At 34.0% G+C, this 18,572-nt stretch overlaps 1 protein-coding gene across 1 annotated transcript; it reads left to right on the top strand.

The window, feature by feature from the left end:
• The first annotated feature begins 583 nt into the window (after positions 1–583).
• Positions 584–18,570, top strand: LOC141292424 (alanine--glyoxylate aminotransferase 2, mitochondrial-like). The gene is made up of 13 exons (XM_073824440.1): positions 584–719; positions 808–998; positions 1,464–1,587; positions 1,729–1,823; positions 2,229–2,322; positions 3,419–3,512; positions 3,775–3,875; positions 6,021–6,113; positions 7,223–7,355; positions 9,426–9,514; positions 10,367–10,516; positions 15,730–15,828; positions 17,306–18,570. Exons 1-13 carry the CDS (start codon positions 615–617, stop codon positions 17,405–17,407), a joined length of 1,470 nt encoding a protein of 489 aa, XP_073680541.1. The 5' UTR covers positions 584–614; the 3' UTR covers positions 17,408–18,570.
• The last annotated feature ends 2 nt before the right edge of the window (positions 18,571–18,572 follow it).

Genomic DNA, 18,572 nt, shown 5'->3' with positions numbered 1-18,572 from the left:
GTAAGAATGCAGTATTTGTCTCACATTTAAAGTGACAGGAACATTTAAGTAAAGTTTATAGTTACATAAATTGTCTTTGTGTATTTCGGCTCTAACGAATTTATAGTCCAGATTCCTAAGCTGCATCAAATCACGAACTCAGAACGACCCTGTCATCATAACAAAAAAGTGCAAAAGTATGTTTACCATAGCGATACTGTGGTATTTGACGACGACAGACTACCCCATCAATATCTATCTAAACCACCTATCTATCTATCTATCTATCTATCTATCTATCTTGGATACATCACGAAATACTTCTTGCAAGTTGTTACATAATACATATCAGCACTATTCATAGAATATTAGTTTTGCAAGTAGTTTTTTGTATAATACTTTTATTTTTAAATATCTAATAGATATATATTAGCTATATAAACTGATATAATATGTATCCTACAGTATATCACCACCGCAAATCTTCTGTGTCAAGGTAGACGAGGTTAACAGGAGGTTAGCAGGTTTCAGGACAGGGCTTTCCTGCAGCTTAAAAGATAAAAATATCCCTTTGCATATGAGCTGGCAGGAAATACCGTGACCCATAACTGCCTCTATGGATTATTGAGCACTAAATGTACCTGTCTCCAGGTGTGCTTTGCCAAAAATCGGCTGTGAAACACCCACCACCTGTCCTGCCCCAGATTCCCCCATGTGACTTTAAACCTGAGCCGTATCAGGTAAGCGGTTTATATCTGGGGGCATTCATAGTAATAATAATCAGATAGAAATCAAATCATATTAAGCATGAGTGCATTTCTCCTTCAGGGCATGTCTAAAGAGCGTTTACTAGACATAAGGAAACACAACTGCAACCCCATGACTATGAAGGTAACATACTACAAGAAGCCAGTCTTCATAAACCAGGGTTACATGCAGTGGCTGTGGGACGTGGATGGAAGACGCTATCTGGACTTGTTTGCGGGGGTTGCCACTGTTAGTGTGGGACACTGTAACCCGTAAGGTTCAATTTGTTGCCATGAAACAAATGACTAAACTGTAATTAGATTGTGTATGGGTTGTTGCTTTGAGCTCTTATATTTTTCTTTACAAAATGGAATTATACTAGTCACTATTTTGAACAGTTAGATTTTTTTGTTTTGTTTTTAAAGAATTCCTTTCGGCTCACCAAGCCTGCATTTATTTGCTCCAAAATACAGCAAAACAGTAATATTGTGAAATATTATTACTATTTAAAATAACTGCTTTCTATTTGAATACATTTTAAAATGTAATTTATTCCTGTCATCAAAGCTAAATTTTCAGTGTCAAAACTGTACTGTTTTTGCTGTTTTGAAACAAATAAATGCAGGCTTGGTGAGCAGAAGAGACTTCTTTAAAAAAAAAAAACTTTAAAAATCTTACTGTTCAAAAACTTTTGACTGGTAGTTTATTTCTAATCAGAAGTTTCATTATGGATGCAGGAAAGTCACAGAAGCAGCCGAGAAACAGCTGAGGCGTCTATGGCACACGACATCCATCTATGTGTACCCACAAATACAGGAGTATGCAGAGAAACTAACCTCCCTTTTACCGGATCCGCTGAAGGTACTGTATGATTAATGAGACCACTGCCATTCTTCTTTCAAAAACATGGAAAAAAAAAAACTTTCCAACCACAAACTTTTGAGCGGTAATATACCCAAACAGAAAATTTGAATACTTAATCATGATGGTTATCTCTTCCAGGTTGTATATTTTACAAACAGTGGCTCAGAGGCTAATGACCTTGCAGTCCTAATGGCCCGGCTTCACACGGGAAACTTTGATGTCATCACTCTGAGGTGATTGAACCTTATTTGTGACCCTGGACCAGAAAACCAGTCTTAAGGAGCAAAAGCCAAAAATACATTGTATGGGTCAAAATGATCGATTTGTCTTTTATGCCAAAAATCATTAGGATATTAAGTAAAGATTATGTTCCATGAAGATATTTTGTAAATTTCCTACCGTAAATATATCAAAACTTAATTTTGATTAGTAATATGCATTGCTAAGAACTTAATTTGGACAACTTGAAAAGCATTTTTTGCAGCCTTAGATTCAAGATTTTCAAAAAGTTGTATCTTGGCCAAAAATTGTCCTATCCTAACAAACCATACATCAATAAATGGAAGTTATCGCTGACAGATCAAGCATCCCCGTTCAGCCATAGATAATCACTGCATCATTTATGTTTGTGTGCTCAGGGGCTCCTATCATGGTGGCAGCCCACAAGCGACTGGCCTGACGTCTAACGCGGATTATAAATATCCCATCCCCTCTTCTATGGGCTGCCACAATGTATGTCTCACACCCACACATCTCTTCTCATGTCAGCTACCTGCTTTATAATGCAATATTCCTTGGGGTCAAGTCCACAAATCAAATTAAAAGAGGAAACATCATAAGTTATGATGGTGGCAGTGTTGTTTAATGCAAACGCAATACTGTCAGAGCTCATGAGGTTTGAATAACATCCCTAAACGTCATACGAAAGACACAAGAGCTGACCCACAAAAACGGATTATATTTTATTTCAGCGTTTGAGCAAAAAATCAGGATTGTAAAGCAAACTTGTATAAGATCTGTAGAAGTCTTTAATATATCTTAAAAGGGTTTGTTTATCCAAAAATGAAAATTTTGTCATTGATTGCTCACCCTCATGACCTTTGTTCATCTTCAGAACACAAATTAAGATATTTTTGATGAAATCCGAGAGCTTTCTGACCCAGCAGAACAGCAACACAACTGACATGTTCAAGGCCCAGAAAGGTATCAAGAACATCATTAAAATAGTCCATGTGGTTCAACCGTAATGTTATGAAGCTATAAGAATACTTTTTGTGCACAACGAAAGCACGTTTTCCACGCACATTCATGAGAGCACCACACATGTGGTTCGACAGAGAGGGTGACTTACAATTTTTTTCCCAACCTTACTTATTTAAACCAGAATATACAGACGATGAACTCAGAGATGGACATGCTACATCAGAACGTGGGCTCCTGTGTTCTCTCTCCTGAACGTGTGTCACAGAAGAGAAGAAATTGTTAAATAAAGTCTTTATATTAGTTTTCTTTGTGCACAATAAGTATTGTCGTAGCTTCATATCATTCTGGTTGAACCACTGATGTCACATGGACTACTTTAACAATGTCCTTATGACTTTTCTGGGCCTTGAACATGTCAGTTGCATTGCTGTCTATTCAGAATCAGAAAGCTCTCTGATTTCATCAAAAATATCTTAATCTAAACTCTGAAGATGAACAAAGGTCTTCTGGGTTTTGGAATGACATGAGGGTGAGTATTTAATGACAGAATTAAAATTTTTAATTGAACTATATCTTTAACATCTTTTTTAAACTTTTGTTCCTGTGTGGGTTGTGTTTATTGTAGACCATGTGTCCAGATGTATTCAGGGGCCTCTGGGGAGGAAGCCACTGTAGAGATTCCCCAGTTCAAACCATCCGAGAATGCAGCTGCTCCCCAGGTACAAACACACACATACACACACAGAGCTTTATGAGGGCATACCGTAGGCTTTTACTGTTTTTATATAAAGGTAATACTCAATTATAAGTTCTACAGCCTAACATTAACCCAAACGTTTTGAACTTTTAAGGGTTAGAACATATTAAGTAAATGGAAAAGTGAAGCACCTCTCTAGTTTCATCAGAATGCACTGTCAAAATCTACTTGTTAGCACATATATCACCCATCATAGATGCATTTCTCTTTCTATCTGTTCTCAGGTCACTGTCAGGCCAACGACATGTATATTAGTGAGCTCAAAGAGATGTTCGCCACAACCGTTCCCCATCGTATTGCTGCTTTCTTTGCGGAACCCATCCAGGTTTGATTACACCACACCTGACATTAAAACTTTTAATGTAAAGTATAAATGCATTGTTCACCATATACACTCTTACAAATTTGGCATCTATGGTTCTGTGAAGAAAATTCAACATGCATAGAACATTTCTACTAATCAAAATGTTCTTCACATAAGTCCAAACGTTCTTTTATGAACTGTTGGGGAACCTAAAATGGATCTTCTATCTAAGGCATCATTGCGAAAACCCCTTTTTGCAATTCATATTTCTAGGAGAGTAACAAGGGCATTTCAGTTGTCATAGGAACAAACTCTGACAAACAAAATCACAGCACATTAACCAGCACTTTGCTAGTAGATGTCATAAGTTTGTAAAATTACATCAGGTAAAATAACATGCATTTTCACAGCAGAATGTCAGTATTTTGCTCTGTGTTCTATATTCCAACACAGTTCAGTTATGGAAGATTGCATGGAATGTTTGCAATTATATTAAACGATTCTGAGCAATAATTGCTTTCATTTTCATTCAAGTACAGTCGTGGCCAAAAGTTTAGAGAATGACACAAATATTAGTTTTCACAAAGTTTGCTGCTAAACTGCTTTTAGATCTTTGTTTCAGTTGTTTCTGTGATGTACTGAAATATAATTACAAGAACTTCATACGTTTCAAAGGCTTTTATCGACAATTACATGACATTTATGCAAAGAGTCAGTATTTGCAGTGTTGGCCCTTCTTTTTCAGGACCTCTGCAATTCGACTGGGCATGCTCTCAATCAACTTCTGGGCCAAATCCTGACTGATAGCAACCCATTCTTTCATAATCACTTCTTGGAGTTTGTCAGAATTAGTGTTTTTTTTTTTGTCCACCCGCCTCTTGAGGATTGACCACAAGTTTTAAGATCCGGGGAGTTTCCAGGCCATGGACCCCAAATATCAACGTTTTGGTCCCCGAGCCACTTAGTTATCACTTTTGCCTTATGGCACGGTGCTCCATCGTGCTGGAAAATGCATTGTTCTTCACCAAACTGTTGTTGGATTGTTGGAAGAAGTTGCTGTTGGAGGGTGTTTTGGTACCATTCTTTATTCATGGCTGTGTTTTTGGGCAAAATTGTGAGTGAGCCCACTCTCTTGGATGAGAAGCAACCCCACACATGAATGGTCTCAGGATGCTACTGTTGCCATGACACAGGACTGATGGTAGCGCTCACCTTTTCTTCTCCGGACAAGCCTTTTTCCAGATGCTTCAAACAATCGGAAAGAGGCTTCATCTGAGAATATGACTTTGCCCCAGTCTTCAGCAGTCCATTCGCCATACTTTTTGCAGAAGATCAATCTGTCCCTGATGTTTTTTTTTTGGGAGAGAAGTGGCTTCTTTGCTGCCCTTCTTGACACCAGGCCATCTTCCAAAAGTCTTGGCCTCACTGTGCGTGCAGATGCGCTCACACCTGCCTGCTGCCATTCCTGAGCAAGCTCTGCACTGGTGGCACTCCGATCCCACAGCTGAATCCTCTTTAGGAGACCATCCTGCCGCTTACTGGACTTTCTTGGACACCCTGAAGCCTTCTTAACATTGCAATGGAAAGTTTTTTTCGGGATTAAGTTAATTTTCATGGCAAAGAAGGACTATTCAATTCATCTGATCTCTCTTCATAACATTCTGGAGTATATGCAAATTGCTGTTATAAAAACTTAAGCAGCAACTTTTCCAATTTCCAATATTTATGTAATTCTCAAAATTTTTGGCCACGACTGTACAAAATTAAGCAGGCCAACAGCATCCAGGGATGTTAAGTCTGCGTTTCTATTCATATATACTGTATAATTTCCAGCACTGACTAAAAATTACACTCTCACAACTAACTCATTGCCCTTGAGAACTTGTGACAAGTTATCCACCTTTTCCTTCCCGTAAATTTTATGGGTCTGGCTTCCGCTTTCATCCGTGTCCAGCTGTTTCTCGTTTTGCTGCTTGATATTGCAAAGTGGTGTGTCTTTACATATTATTTTAATGTATTATCTTAATTATGAGCACACTGGTTTGTAGTGCCACCAGTTTTACTATTTTCCTATAGTGGTTAATGAACTGTGAGTCTCACCCATAGCTTACTTCTATGTTGAAGAAAAAGGTGGATATCAAGACTATGATTTTTATGTTTCTACAGGGTGTTGGCGGTGCTGTTCAGTTTCCAAAGAACTATCTGAAAGAGACCTACCAGCTTGTTCGGGAGAAAGGAGGAGTCTGTATAGCAGATGAGGTCTGAAGAATTTCCTTGTATATCTAATTCTGTACATCAGTGAAGCCAAAAACACAGGGTTGTTGTTAGTTGAGGTAGCTGTGAATTTTCACCTCATTTCCGTCAGTCTAGTAAAGTAAACAGAAACACCTGTGCTTTATTTATATAGCGCTTTTAACAATACAGATTGTGTCAAAGCAACTGCACAGTATTTAAACAGAACAATAAGTGTGTAAGTAACGCATTATTGTAAATAATCAATTTTCAGTTAAAGGCAGTTCATCAATGAATTCAGTGATATCATCGTCAGTTCAGTTCAAATAGTATACGATATCGCTGGAAAGTCCACAAGAGAATTTCCTCACTGATGGTTTAGAAGGAAAACCCAATGCATTAAGAGCCAGGGGGTGAAAACATTTTCAAATTGAAGATCAGGGTAAATGTTACTGTTGTCTTCTGGGGAACATGTAAGTATCTGTAGCTTCTGAAGGCCAGTACTAAATGAAAAAATATGATATTTAGGCAAAATAGGAAAAATCCACACATCATTATGTTCAAATGTTTACACCCCTGGCTCTTAATGCATCAGCAAGCATTTAAACCTTCTGTAATAGTTGCATATGAGTCCCTCAGTTGTTCTCAGTGTGAAAAGATGGATGTCAAAATCATACAGTCATTGTTGAAAAGGGTTCAAATACCCACAAATGCTGAAAAACCAATGAATTTGTGGGACCTGGAGGATTTTTCTGAAGAACAGTGGGCAGTTTAACGGTTCAGGACAAACAAGGGACTCATGAACAATTATCACTAAACAAAAACAAAAAAATTAACATAGGTAACAACAGAATTTTGAACAGGGTCATTTTTATAAATTCAGCTATTATTTTTTTGGTGGACTATATGTAAATGTCTTTTATGTGAAATATCTTATTCAGGTCAGTACTAAATAAACAATAACATGCATTTTGTATGATCCCTCTTATTTTGGTAAAATAATTAACAATTTGTAGATTCTGCAAAGTGTATGTAAACTTTTGACTTTTGACTCTATATATAAAAAGGCAAAAGCTTGCTTGATTACTGCATAAAGTTATTATTTATTGCAAAATTGTATTTTTTGGTTCTTTTAGGTCCAGACTGGCTTTGGCCGCACAGGGAGCCACTTTTGGGGTTTCGAAGGACATAATGTCCTTCCAGACATGGTTACCATGGCAAAGGGCATAGCAAATGGCTTCCCGATGGGGGCTGTGGTGACCACAGCAGGTGAGGCTAGTGTGAAATTCAGGCAAATTCAGACAAACTTATTGTGTGACTTGCTTATTCAAGCTGTCTGTGGCTTTGTAATATTAATTCAATTCCTGCAAGAGTGTGTTCATAGATTAAATTAACTGCATTTAAAACTGGTGGTGTTTTAAATGAGGTACGCACACGGAGTGTTATTCTTCAAAGTTTAATTTAACTGTGCAGTAAGACAAAGGTCTAACAGGAAGCAGAATAAATCAGCACTCCGAACCCAGTGGTGAGCTTGAATCCAAGTTCCAGCATTGGACTGAATTAAAATATTCTTAGAACAAAATTAAACACAAATTCTAAGTTAAATCTTACTCACGTTGCTTTTAATAAGACTACCGTTGTGTTCACCTTAGGGCTTTGTGACTTTGAAAAGCTCTGCTGCCATTAAAATGCAGCCAGATATTCTTTTTTTTTAAAAAGAAGAACATTTGATACAAAAGTTTGACACAATAGTTGTTAAACAACTATCAAACATTTGATCTACAGTTGAGGTCAAAAGTTTATATACACCTTGCAGAATGTGCAAAATGTTAATTATTTTACCAAAATAACAGGGATCATACAAAGTGCATATTATTTTTGTATGCAGTACTGACCTGAATAATATATTTCACATAAATTTTACATAGTCCGCAAGAGAAAATAATAGTTGTGACCCCATTTAAAAGTGTAAATATGCTTGATTTTTAATATTATGTTGTTACCTGAATAAAAGCAGCTGTGTTTTTTTTTTTTTTTTTGTGATGATCTCAAAATCATTGTTGGAAAGGGTTAAACAAGTGTATGTAAACTTTTGAACAGTGTCATTTTTATTTATGTGAAATATCTTCTTCAGGTCAGTACCAAATAAAAAATAACATGCATTTTGTATGATCCCTCTTACTTTGGTAAAATAATTAACATTTTGCAGAACTTTTGATCTCAGATGTAAATCAAAACCTTCACTGCAGTGTCAGACTAAACCTAAAGCTGTTAATTATTATTCAATTCAGTTTTCAATAATCGAAATAAAACTTAGAAATATAGAAAAATAAGATTAAGAAAAAAATAAGATTAAGTCAAGATTACTAAATTTAAAACTAAAATAAAAGTATAAATAAATAAATTACTGTAAATAATAATAACTATTTTTTGATCATTTAAATTGACAAAAAATGACAAAAGCACAATAATTACTAAATTACACTAAATTACTAAGACTTAAAATTAAAAGTAATAATCTAATAATAAAAGCTAATCTGAACACAAATTTTTTTGATTTATACATCATCTGAAACTGAATAAATAAGTGTTTTATTGGTATGTATGTATGTTAGGAAAGGACAGTAATTTGAAAATTTGGGAAAAAATCTAAATATGGAGAAAATCGCCTTCAAAGTTGTCCAAATGAAGTTCTTATCGATGCATATTATGTTTTGATATATTTACAGTAGGAAATTTACAAAGTATCTTCATGGAACATGGTCTTTACTTAATATCCTAATGATTTTTTGCATAAAAGAAAAATGTATTTCTTTTGTACTCAGCAGAAGAAAGGAATGAATGGTATGAATGACATGGGGGTGAGAAAATGATGACAAAATGTCATTTTTTTGGCTGGACTATGCCTTCAAGACTCTTGAGTTTGTGTCAATGAGAACGTTGTCACATAATAATTGTTAATTAGGTCTGAGATAATGCTTCTAATGAGGTACCAAAGGGCCACATTCACTCCACTAACACATGTGGATCAAGTAATGAGTTCAAAATAGTCTCACATACTTGAGCATGCTGTAGTGCCACTGCTCGCTTTATGCTGATTTTTTCCATTCACTCTAATTACGTTCCTCTGGGTCTCGCTGTTTGCTCTTCATCCTGTGAGAAGCAGAGAATGATTGAATAGAAAGAGTGGGTCAGGTCATACAGGACCCGAGTAGATGAATTTGATATACTGTATAATAATGTCTACAATTATGAGCATAGCTAATGCCTAAACGAACAAATGGTTGCATGCATGTTGATTGTTTCCAGCACTGATATTGTGATTTGCATATTTTGCAGAGATTGCCAGGTCATTTGGGAAGGGAGTTCATTTCAACACATTTGGAGGAAACCCATTAGCCTGTGCAGTCGCCTCCTCAGTGCTAGATGTGAGTACAGATCATTTTACTTTATATTGATATAAACAATAGGGAATGCATAAATGTGACCCTATACCACAAAAGCAGTCATAAGGGTAAATTTTGTGATACTGAGATTTATACATCAGCTGAAACTGAATAAATAAGCTTTTTATTGATGTATGGTTTGTTAGGACAGGACAAGATTTGGCCGAGATACAGTTATTTGAAAATCTGAATATTGAAAAATCTAAATATTGAGAAAATCACCTTTAAAGTTGTCCAAATTAAGTATTAAGAAAAGCGTATTACTAATCAAAAGTTAAGTTTTGATATTTTTACAGTAGGAAATGTAGAAAATATCTTCATGGAAGATGATCTTTAATTAATATCCTAATGTTTTTTTGGCATAAAGTATTGTTGGCTATTGCTACAAATATACTTTGCTACTTACGACTGGTTTTGTGGTTCAAGGTCACAAATTGTCATTTTGAGTGTAAAAAAATTATAAACTATTATAATACAATTTGGTATTATGATATACTGCATATGCTTGTGAGATAATGACAAAATAGTACAAAAATATCTATATTAAGCAATAGTAAAAAAATAGTTAAATCTAATTCAAATTAAAAGGTCAGTGGTTAACAAAACAATACCATATATCTGCTGTCCATAATAGTGAATACAATATGTAAGAGATCCAATAAATCATAAACTAGTATACAAATATAAATAATTCTAAAAATAGTATACAATCTATCCTACTGTTATGTGAACATGCTTAAAAAAATTAGATTTAAGTGCAGTTTTATTCCCTGTATCATATCTATTATACTAGCTAATAAATACTTGAAATTGAATGCTGTATATTGCTCTCAGACAATACAAGAGGACAGGATACAGGAGAACACTGCTGAAGTGGGGACGTACTTGCTGACCGAATTGGCCAAACTCAGGGACAAGTATGAGATCATTGGTGACGTGAGAGGAAAAGGTCTTCAGATCGGGGTGGAGATGGTCAAAGACAAGGTAAAAGAAGTAACTTTCATTCATATTACACTGTTGATACTCATTAGCCAATACAACAAATCTGTGTATTAACATCCTCTGGAAACCTCTTTCTGTCACCAAAAATAAAAAAGGTCATTGTGAAATTTTCGCGCACAACTCCCACAGTTGAGTCTACAGCTCACAATTCTGACATTTTTCTCAAAGCTCTTCTGTATTTGCTTTTCTTTGTTTCCACCACAAATAAAAAAGGTAATTAATTTAATTTTGAAATTCAGACTTTTTCTAAAGTTTCAGTTTACAACTCACAATTAAATTTTTTTGTTTCCACCACAAAATAAAAAGGGTAATAGTTAAATTGTTTTTCTTGCAATTTTGAGTCTACAGCTTGTATTTATGACATTTTTTGTTTCCACCACAAAATAAAAAGGTAATTGCCACTTATCTTGCAATTCTGAGTTCCTCTCTCATATTTTGGACATTTTTCTTGCAATTCTGACCTTTTTATCTTAATTTTGAGTTGACATCTCATAATTCTGTCAATTATGTTTTTTTCTGAGTTTGCATTTCACAATTCTATTTTTTCCCACCACAAATGAAAAAAAAAGATCATTCTGGCTTATCCTGGAATTGGGAGTTTATTTTGGACATTTTTCTTGCAATTCTTTTTATCTAAATTTTGAATTTACATTTTACAGTTTTGACATTTTTCTTTAAATGTTGAGTATACATCTCAAATTCTTTTCCACTACAAAACAAAAAATGTAATTATCTTGTTTATCTTTGAACATTTTTCTTGCAATTCTGACCTTTTTATCTAAATTTTGAGCTGACATCTCATAATTCTGACTTTTTTCTCACAATTTTGAGTTTACATCTCACAATTCTGTCAATTCAGTTTTTTTCTTACCACAAAATAAAAAATAAATGTGAAATTTTCTTTCACAATTCAAACTTTTCTTGCAAGTTTGATACTACAACTCTGAGTTTGCATCTCACAATTCAGTTTTTTATTTTAATTTTGACTTATCTTGCAATTGTGAGTTTCTCTTTCATTTTGGACATTTTTCTTGCAATTCTGACATTTTTATCAAAATTTTGAATTTACATTTGACTTTTTTCTTTAAATTTTAAGTTTGCATATTACAATTTTTTTTCCCACCACAAAATAAAAAATGTAATTGTGAAATGTTCTCTTACAATTCAGAAATTTTGATCACAATTTGGAGTCTACAGCTTGTAATTCTGACATTTTTACTGAAACTCTGCACTTAGCTTGCAATTGTGAGTTTATCTCTCATATTTTGGACATTTCTTCCTTGTAATTCTTACCTTTTTATCTAAATTTTGATTTTACATATCACAATTCTGTTTTTTTTTTTAAATAAAAAAGGTAATTGCGACTTTTTTCCTCAAAATTTTGACATTTTTCTCTAAACTCTTGAATTTGCATCACACAGTTGTTGTTTTTCCACCACAAAATAAAAAGGAAATTGCAGTTTTTTCTTGCTATTGTGTTGTATATATACCTTGCAATTCTGCTTTTTTTTAATTATGAGCAAAAAAAGTCAGAATTGTGAAACATAAACTCTAAATGAACTATAAATAGATTGCTAGAAAAAAAGTCTTTGTGAGATAAGTTACCCTTTACTTATTTTTCATTATCCCGTGGTGGAAATAAAGTTAATGACCCGCTGTACAGAATACAAACCATTTATTCATATCTTAATATGATATCTGTATACATGACCTTGTTTTAAATACGTAGCATGACTAAAACGACATTATACTGTAAATATTTTATTTGCTTCAGAAACAAACCTATATTTCTGCCCAACGTCAGTAAGAATCCGTAAGTACAATCTCTCCACCTTAAAATGGCAACAAACTCTGACTAAGGACATTTCGATCCACCTGAACTAATGCCTTGAATACACAAAAACATCTGGCGGGGCACATGTCCATCTGTGCCTAGCTTTAATGATGGAAACTGCCTCTCATCAGGCTCAGTAACCATGCTTTTACCTTTCCGATACAAGTGCAAAGACCACTGCAGCTTTTCTTCTAGAAAGAGCTCAAAGAAAATTCAGGGTCTCTGCATAAAAGAGACTCTTAATTTTACAAAAATGTCTGTTTATCTTGTGACTATTATGCCCAGTGACACCTCAGGCTTTTGCACGCTTCAGAAATCATTGTGAAGCTTTGTAATTGTGCATCCACTTCATTAAACTTTATTTGCAGAGCAATCATGGTTTCCTGACCTTGAGGTATGAGAAGAGTCACGAGTAGGAGTTATTTTAGCTCCAGATGGAATAGTTAATGATTCAGAGTGTTTGTTGTGAGTGGATGTCATTTTCCTCACAGGAAATGAGCTAGAAATCTTGTTAGCCATTAACTAGAGCAGAGAGCAATGAGACAGCATGTTCAAACATTTCCAGAACACACTCCACTCTCAGCAAGAGCTTAAAAAACACCCACTGAACCCCACTTACCTGTGGCTATTTATACTGGAAACTGTTCGAGGATGTGTCTAGAAAAATAAGACAGACACACAAAGTACACTTCAGTGACATTTCAGCAGATTTCACTGCAATTAGTAGGGCTTCATATATATTATATATATATATATATATATATATACAGTGGTGTAAAAGTGTTGGCCCCCTTCCTGATTTTTTTTTTTTTTGCATGCTTGTCACATTTTTATGTTTCAGATCATCAAACAAATTTAAATATTAATCAAAGATAACACAAGTAAACACAACATGCAGTTTTTAAATGAAGGTTTTTTTATGAAAAGATTTTTGAAAAAAGTGTTTGGGACTCCAGCGAGCCACAGCGAGAGCCATTATCCACAAATGGCGAAAACATGGAACAGTGGTGAACCTTCCCAGGAGTGGCTGGCCGACCAAAATTACCCCAAGAGCGCAGCGACGACTCATCCAAGAGCTCACAAAAGACCCCACAACAACATCTAAAGAACTGCAGGGCTCTCTTGCCTCAGTTAAGGTCAGTGTTCATGACTCCACCATAAGAAAGAGACTGGGCAAAAATGGCCTGCATGGCAGATTCCAAGATGAAAACCGCTGCTGAGCAAAAAGAACATAAAGGCTTGTCTCAGTTTTGCCAGCCAGAACACATCTTGATGATCACCAAGACTTATGGGAAAATACTCTGTGGACTGACAAGATGAAAGTTGAACATTTTGGAAGGCGTGTGTCCCATTACATCTGGCGTAAAAGTAACACAGCATTTCAGACAAAGAACATCATACCAACAGTGAAATCTGGTGGTGGTAGTGTGATGGTCTGGGGCTGTTTCGCTGTTTCTGAACCTGGAAGACTTGCTGTGGTAAATGAACCATGAATTCTGCTGTCTACCAAAAAATCCTGAAAAATCCAAAAAATTTGTGATCTCAAGCTGAAGCGAACTTGGGTTCTGCAGCAGGACAATGATCCAAAACACACGAGCAAATCCACCTCTGAATGGCTGAAGAAAATCTAAATGAAGACTTGAGTGGCCTAGTCAAAGTCCTGACCTGAATCCTATTGAGATGCTGTGACATGACCTTAAAAAGGTGGTTCATGCTCGAAAACCCTCCAATGTGGCTTAATTACAACAATTCTGCCAAGATGAGTGGCCCAAAATTCCTGCACAGCGCTGTAACAGACTCATTGCAAGTTATCGCAAATGCTTGATTGCAGTTGTTGCTGCTAAAGGTGGCCCAACCAGTTATTAAGTTTAGGGGGCAAACACTTTTTCACACAGGGCCATGTGGGTTTGGATTTTGTTTTCCCTTCATAACAAAATTTCATTCAAACACTGCATGTTGTGTTTACTTGTGTTATCTTTGAATAATATTTAAATTAGTTTGATGATCTGAAACATTAAAGTGTGACAAAGATTAAAAAAAAATTAAAAATCATGAAGGGGGCCAACACTTTTTCACACCACTGTATGTATGTATGTATGTATGTATGTATATTGGACCACAAAATCAGTCATAAGAGTCAATAAATAAGCTTTCCATTATTGATGTATGGTTTGTTGGGATAGGACAATATTTGGCCAAGATACAACTATTTGAAAATCTGGAATCAGAGGGTGCAAAAAAAACAAAATACTAAATTATAATACGCCTTTAAAGTTTTCAAAATGAAGTTAGCAATGCATATTACTAATCAAAAATTAAGTTTTGATATATTTACGGAAGGAAATTTACCAAATATCTTCATGGAGCTTTATCTTTACTTAATATATTAATGATTTTTGGCATCAAAAGAAAAATAATTTTGACCCATACAATGCATTTTTGGCTATTAATATACCCACCCTCTTACGTAGTGTAAGACCAGATGTCCAGTGTCATGTTGTTCAGTGAAACCATGTTTATATTAAAGTTAAATTCATTAAACTAAAAATTTAAGTAAATAAACGAGCACAGATTAATTATGTTTTGATTACCTCATTACTTCTTTCTGCTATCATAAAATACACTTACTTGTTGGTGGAGTATGAAATTAAAGCGAGCTTGTGGCATAAATGCCCCATAGATTGAAGACAATGGGGCAAAAAATGTCCCGGCTCCATTAAACAATGTATTACGGTTGTTGCGATTAAAATGGAATGTGAAAATTAAAGAATAGTGTCTTTTACGTGCTATTGGGTGCAGAGTTGAGCCTTATAACCAATCAAATGTGTTTCTGTTGAATTTAGGAATGTATCAGCCAATCAGAGGCGCTTAGATTAGTCAATGCTTAAAACGACAGAGCTGTGATGCGTGGAAGCTCGCGACACGAATCTACACAGATACCATGTCAATAAACGATTATTTTCGTAGCTTCAGTGATTATAAGAGTTAAAAGATTATATTTTGCATAACTAGTGCTAGACTAGACTAACGTCATGGTCATGAACTGACATGTTTGTCCGTGACGTGCCCAAACAAACGTTTTTATATAGTTTTCTATATCTATATTAATAAACAGTCTACATAACCTACAATAATGATTTTTGTCATAATATTACAGCCCTGTGAGCTCATGTATAATGTATCATTTAGATTTTAAATAGTCTGTTGTTATTAGCAACAGGTTGAAATACTGATTGAAGTAACTGGGTAAATAAAAAAAAAAACAAGATTTTGTTTTCAATCACAGCTTGTTAGCTCTAATAGCATATTTGAAATAGTTTTTTCTAAACCCACTGAACCTCTTTCTTAAACCCATGTGTAGGTGAGCAGGGACCCGCTCCCTCATGAGGCCATGGCTGAGATCTTCGAGGACACTAAAGACATGGGCGTTCTGATTGGGAAAGGGGGACTGTATGGACAGGTAGGCGAGGGTTATCTGAAAGGACATGTGTAAAGCGGTTTTTGCGGAGGTGGAATACAAATGCATTGGGTGTGCAGGATTGTTGTGCAATGGAAAAGGTATTTCAAAGATTCACTTCAGTGTTGTAGTGACATGGACGCTCAGTGCCTGAGGAATCCTGCTTGTCTGAACTTATGGAAATAGTCAGTTAGCACTGAATGTACACTTCAAGATTTGTTAACCTTTACATTAAGATGCATTTTAAACTTTATCTATATCAGTAAATATAACACTTATATTAGTAAATATAAAAAAACTAAAGTTTAAGTAAAAATAAAAACTACAGTCAAATATACCAATTTTTAAAAATAATTTATAAATCTATAAAATAGTAAAATGTTGCATATATGTAAATATATAATTGACATATACACACACACACACACACACACACACACACACACTTATATTAGTAAATATAAAACTCATATTAGCAAATATAAAAATCTACATAAACATTTTTAAACAGTACAAAAATAACTATAGTAAAATACAAATTAAGAAACATGTAAAATGTTTTTACATGTCAATATGTATTTATAATACATTATATTTATTTTTTTGTATTTGTATTTTTTTTTAATTTACATTACCATTAGATTTATATACAATATGACCTTACACTTATGTTTGAAATGTATAAAAAATATATTTAAATATAATTTTTTAAATTTTAATATTTAAAATATATATAAAATGCATTATTTTTATTTACTTTGTTGTATTTTAAGTATATGTATATACTTATATGGTGCGTGTGTGTGTGTGTAAAAAAACAACAACAGTAAAATGTATACGTTTTTCTACATTTAAAAAATGCTGTTTAATAAGAATGTATATTACTTTTTTACATTACCATTAGTATTTAAAATAAAATGTTTATTTAAAAAACTAAAAAAAGCAATGCGTTTTATTTTCTTATAGTAATCTAAAATTGTTTTAAATTTATATATATATATATATATATATTTTACAATTATATATGTAAATGTATATATTTACAATTATGTCTGTAATTATATAATTTTCTCTATTATTTGTATATTTATTTTATAAGTAAAAAAATACAGTAAAACGCAACTTAATAAAAATATATATATTCTTTTAATTTTTAATTACATTTATGTTTACGTTACCATTAGATTTATATACAGTATGACATTACATTTATATTTAAAATGTAAAAAATATGTATTTAAATATAAAAAACTAGAAATATATATAAAATGCAATACATTATTTACTTATAAATACAGAATATTTCAGACATTTCAGAATTTCACAAGATGCTTTTTTTAGGTCAACTTGGGAAAATTATGCAGTTTGGTGGCTAAATCTGACATTTTTTGTAACCTACATTTTTAAAAAATATATATTTAAATCTCAGAAGTCTCATCCTCAAATGTTTTTTTCCCCTCTCTCACCTATTCTTCTCCAGACTTTCAGGATCAAGCCTCCTATGTGCATAACTAAAGACGACGCAGACTTCTTCCTCGCCGTGTTCGATCAGGCACTGCAAAACTACATGGAGAGAAGATAAGACGAGACATACAGAACATGATGAAGACACACTGGCTCATATTTCATCTAGAGAACTATACATTACAAAACAGGTCTGGGCAGTTCATCTAAAGACTGCCGAAGGCAACTAACACAATTCAACTCTCACATTCCTTAATATCTGAAAGTATTATGTCAAGAGTGGTTCTCATTAGACTCCCTCTTGCTTTACTAATTGAATACACTATACTTCAGAAACTTAGCACCTAGAAGCAGATACTTATAAGCACTTGAGCTTTTGATCACTGACATTCTGAAACCAAATCTTTCAGTAACTGGAACTAGTTTTCCTCTCTAATCATTTAGGAGACTGACTTACTGAGCACTTTAATTTAAAGAAGAACATGAGTAATGCAAGTCATGTTTCCGTAATGTAATAAAGTATACTAATTCAAGAATTAGCACAGTAAAATAAAATGACCATGTAAAAATATTTTAGTATCCTCTGACAATACAGGATGATATGCTTTTTATAACAGGTCTGTGTTATTTTACAGGTACTGCTACATTTTGCCAAATGTTCAATTGATTTTATTCTTTAAAAACAGAACTTGTCAGATTCCCTTGTGTAAGAAAGAAAAAAAATCGTAAAAGCATCTTTTCAATTAGGTAACTGTCTTCAGTGCTGGAAAATATAAGAAATACCGTTTCTTGCAATGCTAAATAAAGACTTAAGCACATTACAAATATCCCCAGCTTGTTAAGTATATATAAACAGCAGGGTTGCGTTTACAGTAAAACAACACTATTATAAATACATAAAACGTGTTTGCAGAGTTTTGCCTGACCCAGCTCAACTGACATTCATAGTCTATGCGATTAAGGCAAGCAATGTCACATTTTAAATAAATTTGTTGTCCCTTAAAACAGTATGTGAAGATGATATATGGATATTTTTTGTCCCGTAAAGAAAGCAACTGTATATTAAATAAGCATCTGTTGTTCTTAAGAACCTTTCCTGGAAACCCCATGGTATTTGTTTTGCATAACACTAAGCCTTTTTATACCGCAGCTGACCCATTACATTATTTAGTATAATAAAAATATTTGAATGTTTAGCCGTTTCCTTTTCACAATTCTAGAAATAACGTTGCTGTGAAATTTTGCTTCAAAACATTTCCAATAAATCCAAGCTCTGTGAAATA

The sequence above is a fragment of the Garra rufa genome, chromosome 19 (genome assembly GCF_049309525.1).
Source record: "Garra rufa chromosome 19, GarRuf1.0, whole genome shotgun sequence".
NCBI lineage: Eukaryota > Metazoa > Chordata > Actinopteri > Cypriniformes > Cyprinidae > Garra > Garra rufa.
This window is presented reverse-complemented; position numbering and strand designations above follow the sequence as displayed.